At 43.3% G+C, this 18,972-nt stretch overlaps 1 protein-coding gene across 14 annotated transcripts in view; it reads right to left on the bottom strand.

Annotated features, from left to right (window-relative positions):
• Positions 1 to 445: 445 nt before the first annotated feature.
• The window catches only part of sei (potassium voltage-gated channel seizure), a 324,051-nt gene continuing 305,524 nt past the window's right edge, over positions 446 to 18,972 (bottom strand). For 7 of the 14 annotated variants that reach the window (XM_033474900.2, XM_076525506.1, XM_076525505.1 and 4 more), the window contains 6 exons: positions 17,754 to 17,849; positions 17,280 to 17,420; positions 16,661 to 16,982; positions 15,953 to 16,030; positions 9,857 to 10,093; positions 446 to 6,286 (listed from right to left, as the gene is read on the bottom strand). In XM_033474900.2, coding sequence (XP_033330791.1) covers positions 5,950 to 6,286; positions 9,857 to 10,093; positions 15,953 to 16,030; positions 16,661 to 16,982; positions 17,280 to 17,420; positions 17,754 to 17,849 — 1,211 coding nt within the window. In that variant the 3' untranslated portion in view covers positions 446 to 5,949. The remainder of the gene's footprint in view (positions 6,287 to 9,856; positions 10,094 to 15,952; positions 16,031 to 16,660; positions 16,983 to 17,279; positions 17,421 to 17,753; positions 17,850 to 18,972) is intronic. The other 7 variants (XM_076525508.1, XM_076525514.1, XM_076525504.1 and 4 more) reach the window with 6 other exon arrangements.

Below are 18,972 nucleotides of genomic sequence, written 5' to 3'. Positions count from 1 at the left end.
TAATTCGTAAGTACACGTGCGCGCACGCGTATGTGTACGTGTAGAGTAGGTGTCCGTGTGTGTGTGTGTGTGTGCTCTGTGAATGCAATTAACGAATGCCTGTATGTTGCGTGTAGCTTTGTTGTTCGTCGTAACCAGGTCCCGTTTTTCGTCGCGGTGAACTTCGAAATGATAATATCTATCCGAGCGACAAGTGTTTTATATTTCACTGTGTGTGGTCTGTCAATCCCGCGTTTCTCGGAATCCTTTTTGTTTTCCCTTGTATCCGGATTCATTTCCCGTTGGATATCTCGTGATATCTCGACACTTCCACGTGTCGAGATTCGAAGATGAGGATTTATTCAAGCTCGGGTCACAGCAAGATCATCATCGGCACGACGAAAGAATTAGGTAAAAGTCGTAGGATAAAATACGTGGTAGGAGGGTAGTGAGGCACACAAATACGTGTCGGCATAGTGAAAATATGTAATAAACATATTTTATGCAATATATGAAAACTTATAGATTTACACAACACGGCTTCGTCGCCACCGGGACCACCGCCACCCCCAGCATTCCCCGCTGCCACCACCGTGTCACCCTAACACGTTCGTTTCTTTCTTTTTTCGAATTCAGCGTTGAAAAATTCACGGTCGTCTATATTACTTATTGTAATATTCTTGTTGTCGTCTATATTACAATCGCAGTGAACCGTTATCGCAGACGTAATAATTGCACGCATTAACATTTCAAAACAGTACAATGCTTTCCGAAAGAGATATCGGTAAAACCATAAAATGAAGTTGCAGAAATTTCCTTATCGAGAGAATCGGCACCGAGCATTTCTCCACCTTCGATCAAGTAACAAACACAATTTAGGATAATTATAATCGATTGATCCGATCCGATTGGAGGGTGCCAGGTGATGAGCAGGAATTGATTCAGGGGATGGTACAAAAAGCTTGTTTCTCTTTCCTTCTCACAACACACACGCGCACACTCACTCTCTCGTATTCTCTCTCTCTCTCTCTCTCTCTCTCTCTCTCTCTCTCTTCTCCTTTTCTCTCTCGCTTTCACTCACGTTTTCTCTCTCACAAGCATTTTCTTTTTTTTCTCTCTGCCTCTTTCTCACTCTTTCTCTCTCACTTTCTCTCCCCCTTTCTCGCTCCACTTTGCTTACTCTTTCTCTCTCTCTCTCCCGCTCTCACACACACACACACACTCTCTCTCTCTCTCTCTCTCTCTCTCTCTCTCTCTCACTTTCTTTCTCTCTCGTTCTTGTTACGTGTTACAAATCAGCGCGCTCACCGATTATAATCGATACGATCCAAGGTTATGTCATATATATACAGAACAATCTTAAATTGCGTAATCTGGGAAAAAAACGCGAGTAAATTCATCTACCGCGGGTTAGGATTTCGTTACATCTTCGCTCCGTTTATTCCGGCTTGTTCACTTTGTAATCTCATCCACCGTCAATATCCTCGTAACCGCTTTACAAAACAAAAGACGCGATCCGCCACGAGTGATCCTCGATCTCCTTCATCCGTGAAACATTCACGCGCCAAGACGATCCATCGAATCGAGCCGAATCCTGTTAACGCGTTCGCCACGTCCTGCCTGTCTATCGCTGACTTGTCTACTCGATTATCTTTGCTGCGACTGTTCTACATCGAATACAATATGACAGCCGAGCTAATTAAACATACTAAAAGTAACGGGAACACATTCGCGATCAGGGTTTCATACATTCACGATGGAGAATTAAAGTGATCCGAACTGGTTTTGCAATCGAATTCGCGAAAAATTATGTGACGCGATCGATCCACGTTCCAGATGCGATAAATGTAAAGCGCGCGGTCGACGGCGAACGCGTTCAACTTATCTAGATCGCTCGTCGATGCTCGCTTCGAAGATGAAGACGATCGATCAACAGGCTCGAGGAGCACCCTGAGACAGAATCTCGTCGCACAGCCTGGTCGTGACCACGTAACGTCGGTCCTGGCACGAATCTACCTCGAACAACACCTTGTCGAACGTGTCTTTGCCTCGTTTTCATCCATTTCTACTAATCTTCACACACACGCGTACACGCATACACATACACGCGCTCACACGCACACACACGCTTTCTCTCTCTTTCTCTCTCTCTCCCTCTCCTCGGTTCAGCCGCGGTAGAATTGATAAGCGAGAGGCAGCTTCGATAAAAAATGGATACGTATGCGCATGTATGTACGTGCACCGTCGGCCGAAAACTTGGAACCGCTTTGTCTCAGTCATCGGATTGCATCGAGTTCGAATTCTCGAAGCTAATGTTTACCTCGAGACGGCTACCGCGGCTTTTCTCTAAATTAATGCGATCACTCGACAAAGCGCATCCCTATTCCCGGATCGGTCGAGCGGTCTCGAACTTCCGGCCGACGGCGGACACGTCGCGAGGGTCGCCCCGTTGTTTTATTTTCTCGCACTTCACCTCCGAACATGCTTCTCTATCGGTTCGTTCGTCCCGGAATTGTTAATCGAGATATCCTAAGCCATTCGTGCGAGGACTTTGCACTCAAGGTTTGTCAAGAAATGCCCGATCGGAACGACGACGGACGAGCGGCCATTGTTCGCTGATCCACGCGCTTCGACTACCAGGAAAGTCGCTTATCTTTCTCCCTGCCGCGATAATTGCATAGTAATCTCGCGGAAAGTTCGCGGACGCTATCGTTGTCGAACCTTTCATTAAGACATCGTCTTCGACGCGCAAGCATTTGCGACTGCCGGTAGACGAAGCGTGAACCGACTCGACGAGAAGTCGGCGGAACCAAGGGGACAGATTCAGCTGTCCCGTTCGCTCGAGGGTGTTCGGCGCGGATCTCGGTCGGAGAAGACCGTTTCCTCGCTTCCACGATTCGCGAATGAGATGGTGACGATTATAAAGCGAGATACTTTCCTTCGAATCTGCGTAATTCGTTGTTACAATTTTAGCTCGATTACAGACTTGCGGACGCGATTATTAGGATATCTATGAGCTACGACGATGATCGACGGGAATTCGGTTCTCCGACGGAGGCTCGCGCACCGTTTACCGAGCTTATGGACACTCCGAACGGCCTCCGTCGCGTCCTCGTTCCGCGCGCGAACGGAATTTGAGAACAGCAGTGACGTTCTTCTCGTTCAGACGAATTTACGAAACTCCCGAAGATACACTCGGCTGCGATGTCGGAATAGAAGAATGATCTCCCGATTGCTAGTCGTAAGAAAGATGCTACATCGTATTATTGGTCGTATGTCGTATGCAAGAGACAAAGAAAATGGAACACAAGGTTCTACTCAGGAAATCACTGCTGCCCCCCCTCCCCCCTCCCTACTATTGGACCATGTCGAACGTCCCGCGGTCGAAGGACGTCCGCGATAAATCCGTATCGTTTCGCCGTGTACCTAGGTGCGAAAATCCACGTGTGCTGCGTGTACTACTGGTAAGTAATAATCAAAGATAATAACCATCTCTATCTGTAATTAAAAAGCTGCTTCTCGGTAGCGCTGCGCCGCTGTTCCTCTCGTCGCAAAGTAACTACGAGTCGTTTTAATCGTTACATCGAATGTATCTGGTATCATTTACAGCCTAAAATACTGAGCAAAGAACGAATAGTTCGGCGATCTATCGTCCGCGAACGAGCCCTCCCCTCCCATCGATCCGAAAATCCCGAACCGCGCGCTTCGTGCTTCTCGTCTCGGATACGTGCGATATCGATGCTCGCGTTAACAAAAGATCGTTGAACGAGTCGCGCGACGAATGTTCGCGGATCGGGCAGCAACGCTATCGGTGATCGTGGAGGGACCGTTCGCGGATCAGGGATCGCTTGCTTTTCACCCCTTGTTGTGACACTGCGTGAGATAGATCGCGTTTTTGGGGTGGGTTGAAAGAAAGTAAACTCGGGAGGTGTGTTCGAGAACGAAAAGAGAGGAAGAGAAACCAACGTACGCTTAGGAGCAAATATACGATACAATGAAAATTCGAGAGATGCTTTGTAAAAAATTTGTTACAACGCGCTGTAGACGCGTGGGGACGCGCGAGAATGCGTTCACGCGATTGCGCGCGCGCACACGCACGCACGCATTTTTATTATGTATAATATGTATAGTTATTTATAATAATCGTTTATTGCGCAGGCAATCGTTACCCATCCGTTTAATCTCGTTTCTCCGTTCCTCGACGCGACATACCAAACGGATATATTATTCCACCGTCTCCTCTCCCCCGTCGCGCGCTTGCGTTTCTTCCCTATTTATATGGCAATAATCATATACAATACAATAATAATCGGTAATAATCATAATAATATAACAATAATAATAGTAAGAATATTAGTAATTATCTAAATTCTCTCCGCAATAATTTCCAAATAGCGTCTCCCTCGCCTCGCGTGTTTTCTGAATTTCTTTTCTCTCTGTGTTCTCTCTCTCTGTGTTCTCTTTGTGTTCTCTGTGTATTTTGTCATTGGCTGTTCTCTCTCTCGTCTTCTCCTCTCTCTCTCTTTCTCTCTCTGCAGCTTTCTGTTTGTCTGTATAAAGGACATTGCGACTGTTTTCAACGCGACAAGGTGGCACACAGAATATCGTTTTCCCGCGGTTCATCCGAACTCTGAACTCGTTTCTCTGGTTTTCGCTGACAATGCCCTTCCTCGACGTCGCGACGGAGACGTCGGTCTCGTCGACACTCCCCCCATCGCTATCTTACCTCGCCCGAAACACGTCGCCTATAAGCATTAAAAAACGAAAGTGCTCTCAGTCGATATAATTTCCATAAGAATTTTCAATAACTACGCGGTCTCACCATGACTCGATCAGCGCCCGGGAATTTCACAAATCCCGCGAGCCTCTCACCCCCCCGTTCTCTACGTACACGCGATATCGCGCTCCTGCGCCCTCCCTTCCCTCTCCTCTCTAACAAATTGATCCTCCGCCGCAGCAGCCCTCCTTGTACTTTCATATTATATTTATTAGAAATCCTCCTCCCCCGCCAGCGTTTCCTCCGTTCTCGTATTTCTCGCGACACCGAGCAACGAAAGCCCTCCTCGAACGAAACGAAAAGACGATCCCGCGTCCGCGAGCCTCTGTGTGTGTGTGTGTTATGTATGTGTATGGTGTGTGTATGTGTGCTCCGAGGGGAATACGCGACGAGCACGTGTTTGAGCGTGGGCGTCTGTCGGCTGATCGATTATAAAATTCCTCCGAGGATATAATATCGACGCGAGGCCACGGAAACCTCGAAGGCAACAGGTTCCCGTAAACCTTTCTTCGCAAGGACTTTTGTCTCGCAAACTCTCTCTCTCTCTCTCTCTCTCTCTCTCTTTCTCTCTTTCTCTCCGCTTTTTCTGTTAGCTATTCGCTCTGTATTCCCCTCGTCTTCTCGCTCCTCGAGTTCGCGTCTCGCAGCTCGCCGACGCCGTTCCAACGAACGCCGGCCGATTTCCTTCCAGAGATCCCTCGAGCTTCTTCGAGCTTAAAAGTAGGTCTTTGTACGCTGAAGTGAACATCGAAGTTACCGACGCGGGCGTTGCCACAACAAAACGGTCGACTATCGAAGAACGAAATCAGGCCTGTCTTGTCCTGTTCGAAATTTCAACGAATGCAATACCCGCGTGGTCGTTCACGCGACAGAAACTCATTCTCCGAGTGTGAACGCTACGAAAAAGTGTGTAAAACGCGTCGCAGGACCGCGTCCAGATGCAGGAGGACAGTCTCGCGGCGACGTAAAGAACGGAGGTGTAGAAGCATAGCGGTTGCTAGAAGAAGGACTCGCGGATCTCGGGAAGAAAATCGATCGGCGTACTCGTCGAACGACCCGGTTTGTTCGCTAGATCCCTCGGTGGGAAACGGAAGGAGTCCACAGCCATCCGAATACGACGATCGGTCGCTCGACGCCGTCTCTGGTCGCGTCAAGCCGTGAAATGTCTTCAGAACGCGGCGAGATCGTTGCCCTTAACTGCCGTGGTCCTGATCGAGCTCGTCCAGCGACTCCAATCTTGCGATCGGCGCCTCGTTTATCGTGAACTCCCAGGACATGTCCTCGCTGGTCTGCCTCGAGGACTCTTGCCGCGGAACCGGCAACGAAGCCTGCGCCGCCGCTTCTTGAGCCGGTTGTCTGCTCTCTGGACGCTGACTACTCGCCAGATCGCTCGATCCGCGATGATTCGACGGGTCCTTTCGCGATTCGCTGCTACGAGGACGCTGAATACCTCCTCGATCCGACACCGACACCACGCAGCTCCACGGGTCGTCGCCCTCGGGCTCCGATCGTTTGTTAAAAGAGCTGTACCTGTTTGGTTAGACCGAGCAAATTGTTATCCGATTATGGGCAGACGATGCACAGTGGGACAAAATCCCGTGAACGTGGTAATCACTCTATTGAGAAACCAAGATTCGATGGTCTTGTCTATTCGCAGTGACGGTTGAATCTATTCGTGCACCCTTTAAAACGCAACAACTGTTTTTATCTGAAATCTCTATGTTAGATTTCGTTATCTCCAACATTGTTCAACGTACTGTTTTATGAGAAAGTCCACGAGGTGGTGGCGCAAATTATTTTTCTCGGGACTGGAAATTTGTTTAATCAATTCGTACATTCTCTAGAAACATGTAAAAAAGGCAGAGACATATAAGACAGTCGACATATTTGCAAAAGTCGCTTCGTCCTGTTATTTGACTCGGCCGAAAAAGTCGTCGTCCGCTAAGGGTTAAACTGGACCAAATGACTTGAATATTTTGAGAATGTTGAAAAGACTAGTTTACTGTACAATGACGAAAATATCTTTTTGAAATTTTGCTATTATTAGGTTGGTGCATATGAGAAATGTCGGATTTTCTTTACATGCGAACGTTTGTCTCCCTGTTTTCGTTGTGCTTTCGTTTTTGGCATAACTTCGTTTATAATCGTACTGTCCATTGCTAAAGTCACATTTCAACAAAGAAGATTTTCCCGAAAATGTTTCATTTTGTTATTTGTTTTGAATTTCGTGAGGATATGAATTCAACCGATATTCGCGCGCGCGCGTGTGTGTGTGTGTGTAACTTTTTTATATGGATATAAACTTGATAATAATGCTGCAAAAGCTGCACGCAATATAAACCAGGCGTTTGTGAGAGAATACTGTTAACGATCGAAAAACGTTGGTTTGAAAATTTTCGATCTGGTGATTTTTCCCTACAAAATGAACCGCGTGAAAGACCCAAAACGTCTGTGAAAAATGATGCTCTGAAATGGAAACGAATGAGACTGGAGTAATTCACTACTTATTCCTTCGAACTGGGGAGACAATTACAGTCGGAAAGTACTGTTAGTACATTGATGAAATGCATGAAAAATTGAAAATTATATGTCCATCATTCATTCTCGGCCACGTACGTCGTACAAAACAATTGCGAAATTAAATGAATTAAAATATGTAATTTTGCAACACCCAGCTTAATCGCCGGATCTTTTGTCACCCGACTTTCATTTTTTTAAACATTTAGAACAGTTTTTACGGACTAAACAGTATGAACATGAAGACAGTCTGAAAAATTCCATATCAGAGTTGATTGATTCTAAAGATCAGATCATTTCTTTAAGGCAGGCATCTATGCATTAAAATTTCGTTTGGAAAAGTGTATTGAAGCAAATGGATCATATTTTGATTAAATAAGCAGCTTTTGAAAAAAGATATGCAGTTTTATATATTCGCTTAAAAATCCAACATTTCATACGCACCAATCTAATACTTCAAATGACAAAAAAAATTAAATACTCTAGTTTATTAACTTTCTTATCTGGGCCTATAACGAAAATTTAAAAGTGTTACAAATCTGCAGATTTCTGACAGTTATCGGTCGAAAATGTACGAAGTCGTGGCAAAATTGCGATTTCTGCGATCTTTAATTTTTCTGAGATCTACAAAACGCATTTTTTGAATTTTCGTTATAGGAGAATTCGCTCAGGAGAAAAATTAAAAACGATTTTTTTATTTCTTTTTGTCATCCAAAATTAATAGCAGAAATAAGGAAAAGTATTTTAATTTAAGTGATTTAATCCAGTTTCAAAAAAGTTATTGCATTTTGAAAGGTGTACATGAAGGTGAATGCTTTAGTCCTAACTTGCAAATTGATTAAAGTTCAACAATTGCAATCGTGTCCTGAACAGCGCTGCCAGTTTGCTCAGTTAAAAGTGAACAAATTAGAAGAGACCGTATTAACCCTAATTTTATAACATGGATTCTGTTTCCAAAAATAAAAGGAATATTTATGAGCACTAAAATATTGAAAATAGTTAATGGTTACGTTGTAATATCGTAAAATGTATTATCTCAAAGGAGAGGTAAAACGTTGTTCAGTAATATTACACATGTAAAGCAAAAGTTACATATCCCACAATATTCCGCAAAATTTTTTAGCCTTGTAGTTCATATCTTTATCTTTCAGTACTCTGAAAAATTTGCTAGCCTTAATTGTTCTCCTAGTTTCATAATCATTTTTTATGGTACAGCTTACGGATAGTTGCAATTTTTTAATCTGATGCATAAAATTTCTTCTTTATAAGAGGCCAGAATTTTTTATTGAATTATTTGATCTAATTCATTATTTTTCACATTGGCGGTTCAAATTGCAAATTTGTATATTTTTTAAATGAGGAATCCAACTGCGTAAGTCAGTTTTAGATATCTTCATCTATTCGCGCCCGAACAGTACCGATCTCGATAATCGACATTTCAGCGACATTTTTCTCGGCGGCCACTATTATAACGTGTGAGCTTCTAAAAAAGTTATCTGTATAGAACATAAATTGTTGGTCGGTGCACTCTTGACGATCACCAACTTTTATAAAAAGCGTAGAAACAAAATTCACGTCGTCATTTTTATATTTTAATTCCATCGTCCATATTATTCCTTTGCACTCGAATGGCGACTCTGAGGTGTCACTAAAAATTGGTATAGTATTTATCAAAATCATTCTAAGAGCATCAGATTCGTTTATACTTAAATAAAAACTATTAAAATTTCATTGTACTTGCCAATAGGCTCAATTTCATATGCATAAATCGCAATAAATTATATAAAATAGAAATACTGTAGATCAGAAATCATGTTTTAGATTTCGAATTCAAATAGCTTCGATTGCAAAGGGTTAAAGTTGTGTTGTATTTAAAAGCACTTGACTGATTTATGTGAAAAGCCATGAAAACGTAAAAAACGCCTTGAAGAAATATTTCAAGTGTCTTAAAGACGGCTCAAAACAGATGTCTTAAAGTTGGCTCGAAACTGACGTCTTAAAGACAGCTCGAAACAGACGTCAAAAGGACGTCCAATTTGAGACGTTTTACACTGTAAAGACGTTAAAAATTGGACGTCCTTTTCACGTCTGAAATAAGACGTCTTAAAGACGTCCCTTTTAGGGCGCACTTTTCAGACCTAAAATGGACGTAAAATGGAGGTCTTTAAGACGTCCGGTGCTTATTGGATACTGGATCTGCCATTTTAGTTTTTGGAATTCTAAGTTCAGATCCGTAATCGCAAGTTCGGAGAACATTCTATCAACAATTTTTGTGGAAATCAAATAATTTCTTCAAATATACTCGTCCGCCATATTGGATCCATTATTCTGCTTTTGGAACTTTCAAGGTCGAATTCGTAATTATAGGTGCCTAAAACATTCTCATATCAATTTTCACGGAAACCAATTCGTTCAAATACTCGACCGTCCACATTTTGGATCGACATTTTGCTTTACGAAATTTCAAGTTCAGATTCGTGATCAGCGAGCACGAAAATCTCGATGCAGAAACTTCACAATTTATTTCCGAGACCACGTTCCCGGGATTTGTTCCCACCGTGCGACAGATCCGACGAGACTCACCCGCTCCTGAACTCTCCTCTCCTGAACGCGGCGGGTTGGCTGTGCCATGCGTGCGGCGCGTGTGTTTGCTGAGTCGTGGGTGGCACCGCCAGGTCGACCGGTTGGCTCTGCGACCTGGTTGGCGCCGTTCTACCGTTCAGTGCCGACTGCAGAGCGGTGGCCAGGGCGGACGTGTCCGAGGTCACCGTCAGCCGTGACGTTCCCGACGACGTGGACGTCGGCTCCCTCGTCTGTGGTCTGTCGAATACCGGTAATCGTAGGGATCGCGTTAGTCGGGTCGCTCGAGGCCCGGGCAGCGGCACTTTCGCGCGACCGCTACGAGCAGCAGCTTGAATTCATACTTGAAGCACGTGATTTATGTACAAGGGGATTCGGTAGGCCTCTAATTCCTCTAAGTGTCCCGAACAGTGTCGCAGCTCTGGCCGTTTTACGGGACTCCTACGGGGATATCCTTTGGTAATCCGACATCGACATTGTCAGCGGTCGCGTTACCGAGACGCACGCGCGCCGCTGTCTCTTCATGATCGGGAGGAGTTTTGGCCGGTTACTCGGATGCTAACGGGATCGCGGCGCGGTTTCGATCGATCCTGGCTCTCGAAGCTCGCCGGGATGCTAAACGGATCAAACCTTACAGGGGAAAACTACCATGAATGGGACACATAGAGAGTGTCCCAAAATTATCGTACAAGCGGGAAGTGAGAAGTTCCTGAGGTCGTTTGAAGGATTCCCGAGGTCATTTGAAGTAACTTTTTCCTTGGCGAAAATGCAATCCGCGGCTTCGTTTACGAGTTATCAAGGAAAAACAGTGACCAATGAGAGGCGAGATTAGCTTGCGCGAGGCGGCCGAGCCAACGAGCGATCGAAGCCCAGTTCCCCTCATTGGTTCGGCTGTCTCGCGCCAACTAATCTCGCTTCTCATTGGTTACTGTTTTTCGTTGATAACTCGTAAACGAAGCCGCGGATTGTATTTTCGCTAAGGAAAAAGTTACTTCAAATGACCTCAGGAATCCGCCATTTCCCGCTTGTAGAATAATTTTGAGACACCCTGTATAAAGAATGGGACATTACCATTATCTCAAAAATTATGAATCTTTTTATAATAAAATTATACTTGTAACTATATTATGCATATCTAAATTGCATGTAATTTGAAGCCGCTACTAATTAACCACTTAGCTGCGTCGATCTATTTGCGTTCCGAAGCATTCCGAGCACTGTCTTAAACTATGTTATTTTAGCTTAAAAAGTTTCCAATCGAATCACTAGCAACAGACTAAATTAAGCTGATCACGTTGGGTGGTCCACCCTGTATACTAAATGGGTAAATGAAACATACGGCATAAAAGGTGTCCTAAATTTTGTTTGATTATTATGCTATTAATTTTGAGGATATTTGTTAAGATAACGATTTCTTTTTATTCGAAGGATTATTTCTTGCTATAAAATACGAAAATGTGATATTATACAGAGATGCAAAGAAAGATTTATGTAATTTAAGATCATTGTGTAGGGTGTTCCCGGATTAAATCGCCAAACTTTCGACATAAATTTAGGACTCTAAAAAAAAAACAAATTTATCCTGCGAAACTATACTCGCAAATGCTTCCTTCAAGAGATATTTACTTCTACAGTTATCGAGAGTTAGGAATGGGATAACTGAAATAATCGTGTTTTCAAGATCGACTACTGTGTTGCTGTTTGCACCGCAAACAAAAAGCTCCTTTCATTCGTTCTGAGTAACTGTTAATCCTTTGCACTCGAAAGTCACTTCAACTGCAAACTTAAAACAATTTTTTGAACTTGTAGTATTTCTATTTTATGTAACAAAGTGCATTTTATGCATATGAAATTGAGCTTTGTGACTCAAACAACAGTTACACATTTAACAATTCTTTTAAATCTAAACTTTGGTAATATAAAAATTATCTGGAAATGTGATATAACAATTTTAGTGATGTCTCAGAGCCACCACTCGAGTGTAAAGGGTTAATTACATTGAAACATTAAAATTGAGAATAGTGCAAGCTTGTAACAAAATAGTATGTGTACAGTGTTAGTCAGCCACTTCATCTGTTATTCGCAGATGTAATGTTTACCTATAACATACGAAATATAATAATTACAATAATTTTTATAATTATTTTTATAGTGAATACAAGAATCTCCTTTAGTAATTTACCTGATAAATACGTTATAATTACATGATAAATCTGAATTATTTCGACGGCATACGTTATTAAGTCCTACAACTATAGTAGTAAATTGCTCTTGAAGAAAGCGTTTACGAGCATACTTATAGTTTGTTTTACCATCCTAAATTCATGTCTCAAATTTGGCTATTTAACCTCTAACTCCTTATTATATGTACTTACAGCCAATAAAAAAACAGTACTTATAAGATTACTTTATTTTGTTACACTGTCCTCGAATTTTTTTAGATGATGGAGGGACTAGTCTACTAGACGATGATCAAAATGCTTTTTTTTTAAACTTTACTATTGCTTGGAATGACAAAAAGAAAATAAAAATCTCTCGTTTTTCAACTTTTTTATCTAAGCCTATAACGAAAATTTAAAAAATGCCTCTTATAGATCTCGGTAATTTATATGCATGCTGAAAATTTCATCGAAATCGGTTCACGTTGTGACGGGTTACAATAAATTAAAGATCGCAAAAATCACAGTTTTATCACGATTTTGACCAAAAACTGGAAGAAATCTGCAGTTGCTCAAATCTTTCAACGCTTGTAGCTCGACTCTGGGTTAACCGATTTCGATAAAATAAAATACCGAGATCTACGAGAGTCATTTTTAAAATTTTCGTTACAAAGTCCGATAAAAAAGTTAAAAAACGAGAATTTCTTATTTCTTTCTGTCATTTCAAATAATAACAAAATTAAAAAAAGGCATTTTGGTCATTGTCTAGTGTACAGCCCCTCTATCATCTAAAAAAAACTCAAGTCATTTAGTCCAGTTGCAAAAAAGATTATTGCGTTTTAAAAGGTGAACGGACACTTTTGTGACCCACTGTACCTGTCCCATCCAATGCATATTTTCTAAAAACATTAAAAATAAAACAAGTAAACGTAGACGAAACTCATTGAGCAATTGCATCGCTATGCATTCTCATAGTAAAACAGCTGATCTATCGAATGTTTCAAGCTAGAATTAAATAGGTTTTATTCAATTTTTCGTTATCTTCTCCTAAACAAAAAGTGTCCCACTCATGGTAATTCTCCCTCTAGCTCAGCTTCGACTTCGAGCTCCTCGGCTCTCCAGGAGCATCGACACTGCGCCGCAGCTAATCGCAACTAGCAGACCATACATAAATGCGAGTGCACTAATGAGAACTTATGTCCTACGCAGGTGGTAATTCATACTCGCGAGATCAGCTACTCTAGTTGAATCTCTTACCTCGTTCCTTCGCCACTGGGACTATTTTTACTTTGCTACGGAGGCAAGAATTAAGCGGTGTGCTATGGTAAATGGGCGATCTAGCGTGGGTGTTTCTTTTTCTGTCAAGCGGAACGGAGGGTGGTTATCTGAAACGGATGCCTTTAATCGGGAGTCTCAGCACGTGTGTTCGGCGATGCCTAAGACATTCGCCGGTTGCTCTAGCGTGTGAACAATCGAAAGAAAAGTGGAGAAATTGTCTAAGAGAATTTTCTTGGAAAATTTCCTTGAGATGACTCGTGGGGCAGACGAAAGTGGTCGTGACGAGCGCTGTCGGAAGTAGTCTTGTAAATTGTAAACGACGAACGGGGCACGCGTCCGTTCGAGATGGTTGCTTCGACACTCGGATGGACGCGTACTTGCAATGGAGCGAGGGGAAGGCTCGAAAGATCGGCGCTCGAAAGAAACGGAGGGGGAGAAGATAGTATTCGATCGAAACGTGAACCAAGGAGATCTAGCACTATCGCCGGAAATAACACTGTCCGACACGATTTTTGAGTTCCTATAGCCACTATGAAATTCTTGTAGAGCTCACTTCCTGAACAAGAATCCGAAAACCGAATTGCTCCATCACCCTCAGTTTTTTAAATAAACGAACTTTTGTACAAACCCAAAATTTTCGACAAAAATGAGGTATTGCATGAAAAGTATAAACGTTAGAAGGTTCTAATTGGTGTTAAAAGACAGAGGGGAGTTTCCCGAATATAGTGGCATGCAATTTATTAATTGATTTTGGTCCTAAATAGCAATAAGTTAATGTTAAAGTTTAGAAAAGTGTCGACGTGAGCAGTTTCTGCGCAATATTTTTGTATTTTTACGAAAAGTTTTTTGTTCAGCACGAAAACTCTACCCAGGATCGGATTCTGTAGACATTTCTGAAGAAGAAACGACCCGGTAAAAGTGTCGGAACGATATACATTTCGAGTAAATCGAGAAAATGTTCGACGGCAACATGTACACGACGTTTTGCTGCCATGAGCTTCGCTGCTCGCTTCTCACTGTCCGACAGAGCCGAAGCTACGCGTAATCAACAACGACGGAGGGATCCAATGGGGCACCCACTTTTCGAAAATAATATTTGAATTTTTTTTAGTACTTCAATGTTCTGTTTTTTATTACATATTTCTGTGGATAATAATCACCAAACTGTGATATATTTCACAAAAAAAATCACACCAGAGTATTTGGAGTTGGTAACGAAAGTATTCTAACACTAGTATAATTTTGACTTCTACGCCATATAATTAAATAAATATTTAAATATATATTTAACGATATGTTTCAAGAAGTTTAACGTTTTGAAAATGATTATTTATTCATGATCGTATTATCGTTGTAATTTAAATGATAACTGTATACATGATATACTTGTAATTCGAACAAATTCAGAATAAAATGAATATTTTTTGTTCACTATTTTTCTTTTATTATTTCTCCATTTTTAATTTATGATTCACAGTTTGGTGATTATTATCCATAAAAATATGTAAAAGAAGACAGCACATTGAAGTACTAAAAAGAAATGGCACGCCCCACACGCTAAGTGGGTGCCCCATTGGATCCCTCCATCGGTGTTGATTACCCATAGTTTCGGCCCTGTCGGACAGAGAGAAGCGAGCAGCGAAGCACATGGCGGCGAAACATCGTGTACATGTTGTCGACGAACATTTTCTCGACCTACTCAAAATGTACATCGTTTTGACACTTCTATCGGGCCGTTTCTTCTTCAGAAATGTCTACAGAATCCGATCCTGGGTAGAGTTTTCGTGCTGAACAAAAAACTTTTCGTAAAAATACAAAAATATTGCGCAGAAACTGCTCACGTCGACACTTTTTTAAACTTTCACATTAATTTATTGCTATTTAGGACCAAAAACAATTAATAAATTGCATGCTACTATATTCGGGAAACTCTCCTCTATCTTTTAACACCAATTAGAACTTTCTAACGTTTGTACTTTTCATGCAATACTTCATTTTTGTCGAAAATTTTGTGTTTTTACAAAAGTTCGTTTATTTAAAAAACTGAGGGTGATGGAGCCATTCGGTTTTCGGATTCTTGTTCAGGGAGTGAAGCTCTACAAGAATTTCATAGTGGCTATAGGAACCCAGAAAGAAAGTTTGATTTTGTCGGACAGTGTAATGAGAGAAGAGAAGTTCTACGGAGGTAACCGGAGCGATTGGTTCAATGCGAATGTCGATGTCGATTATGGTTTCCAATTGATCGCGACTCGAGAGAAAGAGATAGAGAGAGAAAGAGAGAGAAAGAGAGAGAGAGAGAGAGAGAGTGAGCAAGGAAACGAAATTTCGAGAGAGAGAGAGAAAGAAAGAAAGTGAGAGAAAGAGAAACAGAGCAAGGGAACGAAATTTCAGACACGGAAGGACGAAGAGAAGAGGCGCATACTGAACGGACGAGAAATGTTCAAATGTTCAACTGTACTTACGAGACCGTGGAGAAAAGAGGACGATTAATTAGCGAGAATTAGGCTAGCGATTTCGACCGGTTCGCTCTCGAACATGTTATGTACTGCGCGCGTTTTCTCGTCTCCAAGCAAACACTGGCGCTCGTCAATCTGTTTTCGTTTCTACTCGCGCGACACTGCTCGCAAAAAGGGTTTCAAAGAAGAGTATGAGTTATGGTCACCTTCGGAACTTGTCCAACCTTTCCAAAATAAAAGACGCCGAAATCAAATGCAACTGATCCAGGGATTTCGAAAGAAAGCTTTCCAAGAATAAAAACATCGATTACTTCCTAGGAAAAACAGAATCAATTTCTACTTTGACAAAAATGATTAAGAATAAAGACACAACATACGCGCGCACACGCACGCACACACACGCGCACGCACACAGACGCTCGCTCCGTTCTCTGCGTGTCGAGATAGAGAGAAACGGATTGAACGACGAGAAACTGAAAAATAGAAAGAGAGATAGAGCGAGAGAGAGAAAGAGAGAGAGAGAGAGGGAGAGAGATAGAAAAAGACAGAGAAATAGATAGAGAGAGAGAGAGAGAGTGAGAAAGATAGAAAAACACTGAGAAAGAGAAAGAAAAGACACACAATTATCGCTAGAACAGACAGACTAACGGTGCTCCGTCGGCGAGACAGCGTCCAGCATGTTCCACGAACAAATCAATCGTACGTCTAACACGTTATCGTCGCGAGAAACCTTTCGGTCCAACGAGAAAACAATTGTTCGAAAATTTCAAAGTCGCGCGCGAAACACGAACGAGTTCGTTCCACAGAGGAACAAGTCGACGTTATCGGCCAAACGCCGGTCTCTCCGCTGAGCGACCGCGATGAACACCAATTTCCGATCGATTTCCAATCGACCGCTACTCGCGATTGCTCACCTGAACAATCCGTGCGACGTGCTCGGCTGGATCTTCCCATTTCCATTGGTCGACGGCGGCACGCTCGGCGGTTGTGGCTCGCTGGCCGATCGCTGGACCAAAGCCGGTGGTCTGCTGCCCTGTTTGCCAGCCGGCGCGGTCCCAGGCATCATCTCGATGCTCGAGCTCTCCCTGGACGAGTTCAGCGTCTGCTGGAGCAACGTCAAGATCAGCCGGATGTCCCCGGCCATCGAGTGCTCCAGAGAGGACACCTGCCGCGACAGCTGGTCTATCCTGGCGTTGATCTCCTCCATAGGCCGGCCTGGTCCGCTCTGGAAGTCGCCTGGAAAAGAGGGATTGCTGGGTCAGGCCACGCTCCGCGGATCATTTGTCTCTTCGAACGTCTCCGGTTGTCCTCTTCGCTGTTACTCGAACACCGACGCGCCCCGAGACGAATGTCTTCTTTTTCCCAAAGAGCAACCATGACCGAACAGACACTCGGGACTAGCTTGTTTCTAAGATCACGGGTACGGACGGGTCGGATCGGTCCTCGTCTCGGCGCGCGTCTTCCGTAGAAGATTGGGAACGGGGGGTCCGAGGGTAGGCAGTCGTCTTAGGCGCAGGGAGCTAGGCCACCCACCCTGAGACTGCGGATGTTGCGGTGGCGACGGCGTGGTGTAATGACTGGACGTCGTGGATGTCGGGTGCACGGCGTTCTGGCTTAGGCAGCTCTCCCCGGCGGCCGAGCTCCTCCTGGCTGGTCTCGTCAACGGCGTGGTCACTGGAGAAACAGCCACGCAGAGAATCAGTACCGTCCTCGGAGACCGATAGAAGATAGCAGAGAGAAGCCTTCCTATTCTCTAAACGTGCCCCGTATTTCCGAGGGAAATGGGGAACCCAGGCGAGGGGCTAGTACAGGTCAGCGGGGGGGAAGAAGAGAATACAAGACAGATAGGTGGACAGAGTAAAAGAGATAAATTAGACAGAACATTCTCCCGTTGGCTAACGCAACCGTGATCATCTCGTCTGTCCCGCCGGTTCTCGCCGGCTGATCAACGTGTCAAACTTCGTTAGACGAGTGGCGAGGTGGAATTTTCTTATCGTGAATACTTACTCTGCTTCGCGAGGTAATCGTGACTCGTCAGTGGCTGCAGGTGGATCTTGTGCTGACGTAGGTCCGGTATGCTGCGCTTGAGATGGGTTAGCATGCCTGAACAACCAGGTTTCAAGGTGTTAACGAACTCGGGAGTCAAACGCAAACGCCAAGCTTACACGCTGCACGCTCTCTCTCTCTCGACCCAATCGCCGCTTACGCCTGCCCACGTTTTGCAACGTGCAAGATCACTCGGGGATAGCGACCGTCCGTGGAGGCCCCTAAGCCTGCTGCAGTTTTTGCTTGTGCTCAACAAGATTACGAAAACAGGAGTTTAGAGTACGGTAAATTCTTCGTAATTAATGCTCGGATTGTACACAAAAATGGACAATTTGATTATTCGAGCATTGCGGCTCGTTTTTATAGTTATCGATTGTCAAGGCTCGAATAATCGTGTCCCCCTTTCCCAAATTGTCTATTTTTCTGCACAATCTGGGCGTCAATTAGGAAGAATTTACTGTAATCGGAAAGTGGACGATTTCCTTTGAGGAAGAAGAAGAGAAAATCAGTCGAAAATATACAGGCTGTCCCAAAAATGTCTCGCATTACGGAAATGTGGGGTAGGTGAGATCATTCTAAGTAACTTTTTCCTTTGCGAAAATGCAATCTGCGGCTTTGTTTACGAGTTATTAATGAAAAACACCGATCGATGAAACACAATGGCGCGAAACACAACGTGGTCAATCGATCGAGTGGGACTCTGTGCCGCGTTCGAATCAATGAACAAGTCACGAAAAATATCAACTTTCGATATTTCTTTTTTACCACGTGGCAGTGATAAGTTTAAGAAAAACGCTATTTCAGAATGTCTGAAAAATATTTACTAATTTTTCGGACCCGAAATAATAAGTATGACAGCCGCTTTAATTTCCTGGTGTGCATGATACCTCGTGTGTACCATATGAAATTTTTATGCAAGGTAAAGATAAACGGTGCGAACTTTGAACGCGTCGCATTAAAAAATCGGCTCTTTTCGGGGCCATACATATTAATCCAGGAAAGTTCGACCGCAGATATTATTGATATGTGATCAGTGTTTAGTGATAATGTAGTAAAAGTGACCGTTCGAGCTGCCTGGAAACATCCTTCTGTTCGTCGCCGTCGGATACAGACCAGCTGTGCAGTTCATCATACATTGTACGAGGTCAATGCATTATCCTCCAGTACACATTTCCGACCA

This window comes from Megalopta genalis, chromosome 12 (genome assembly GCF_051020955.1).
Source record: "Megalopta genalis isolate 19385.01 chromosome 12, iyMegGena1_principal, whole genome shotgun sequence".
NCBI lineage: Eukaryota > Metazoa > Arthropoda > Insecta > Hymenoptera > Halictidae > Megalopta > Megalopta genalis.
The sequence above is the reverse complement of the archived record's forward strand: the minus strand, read 5'-3'. Positions and strand labels throughout refer to the sequence as shown.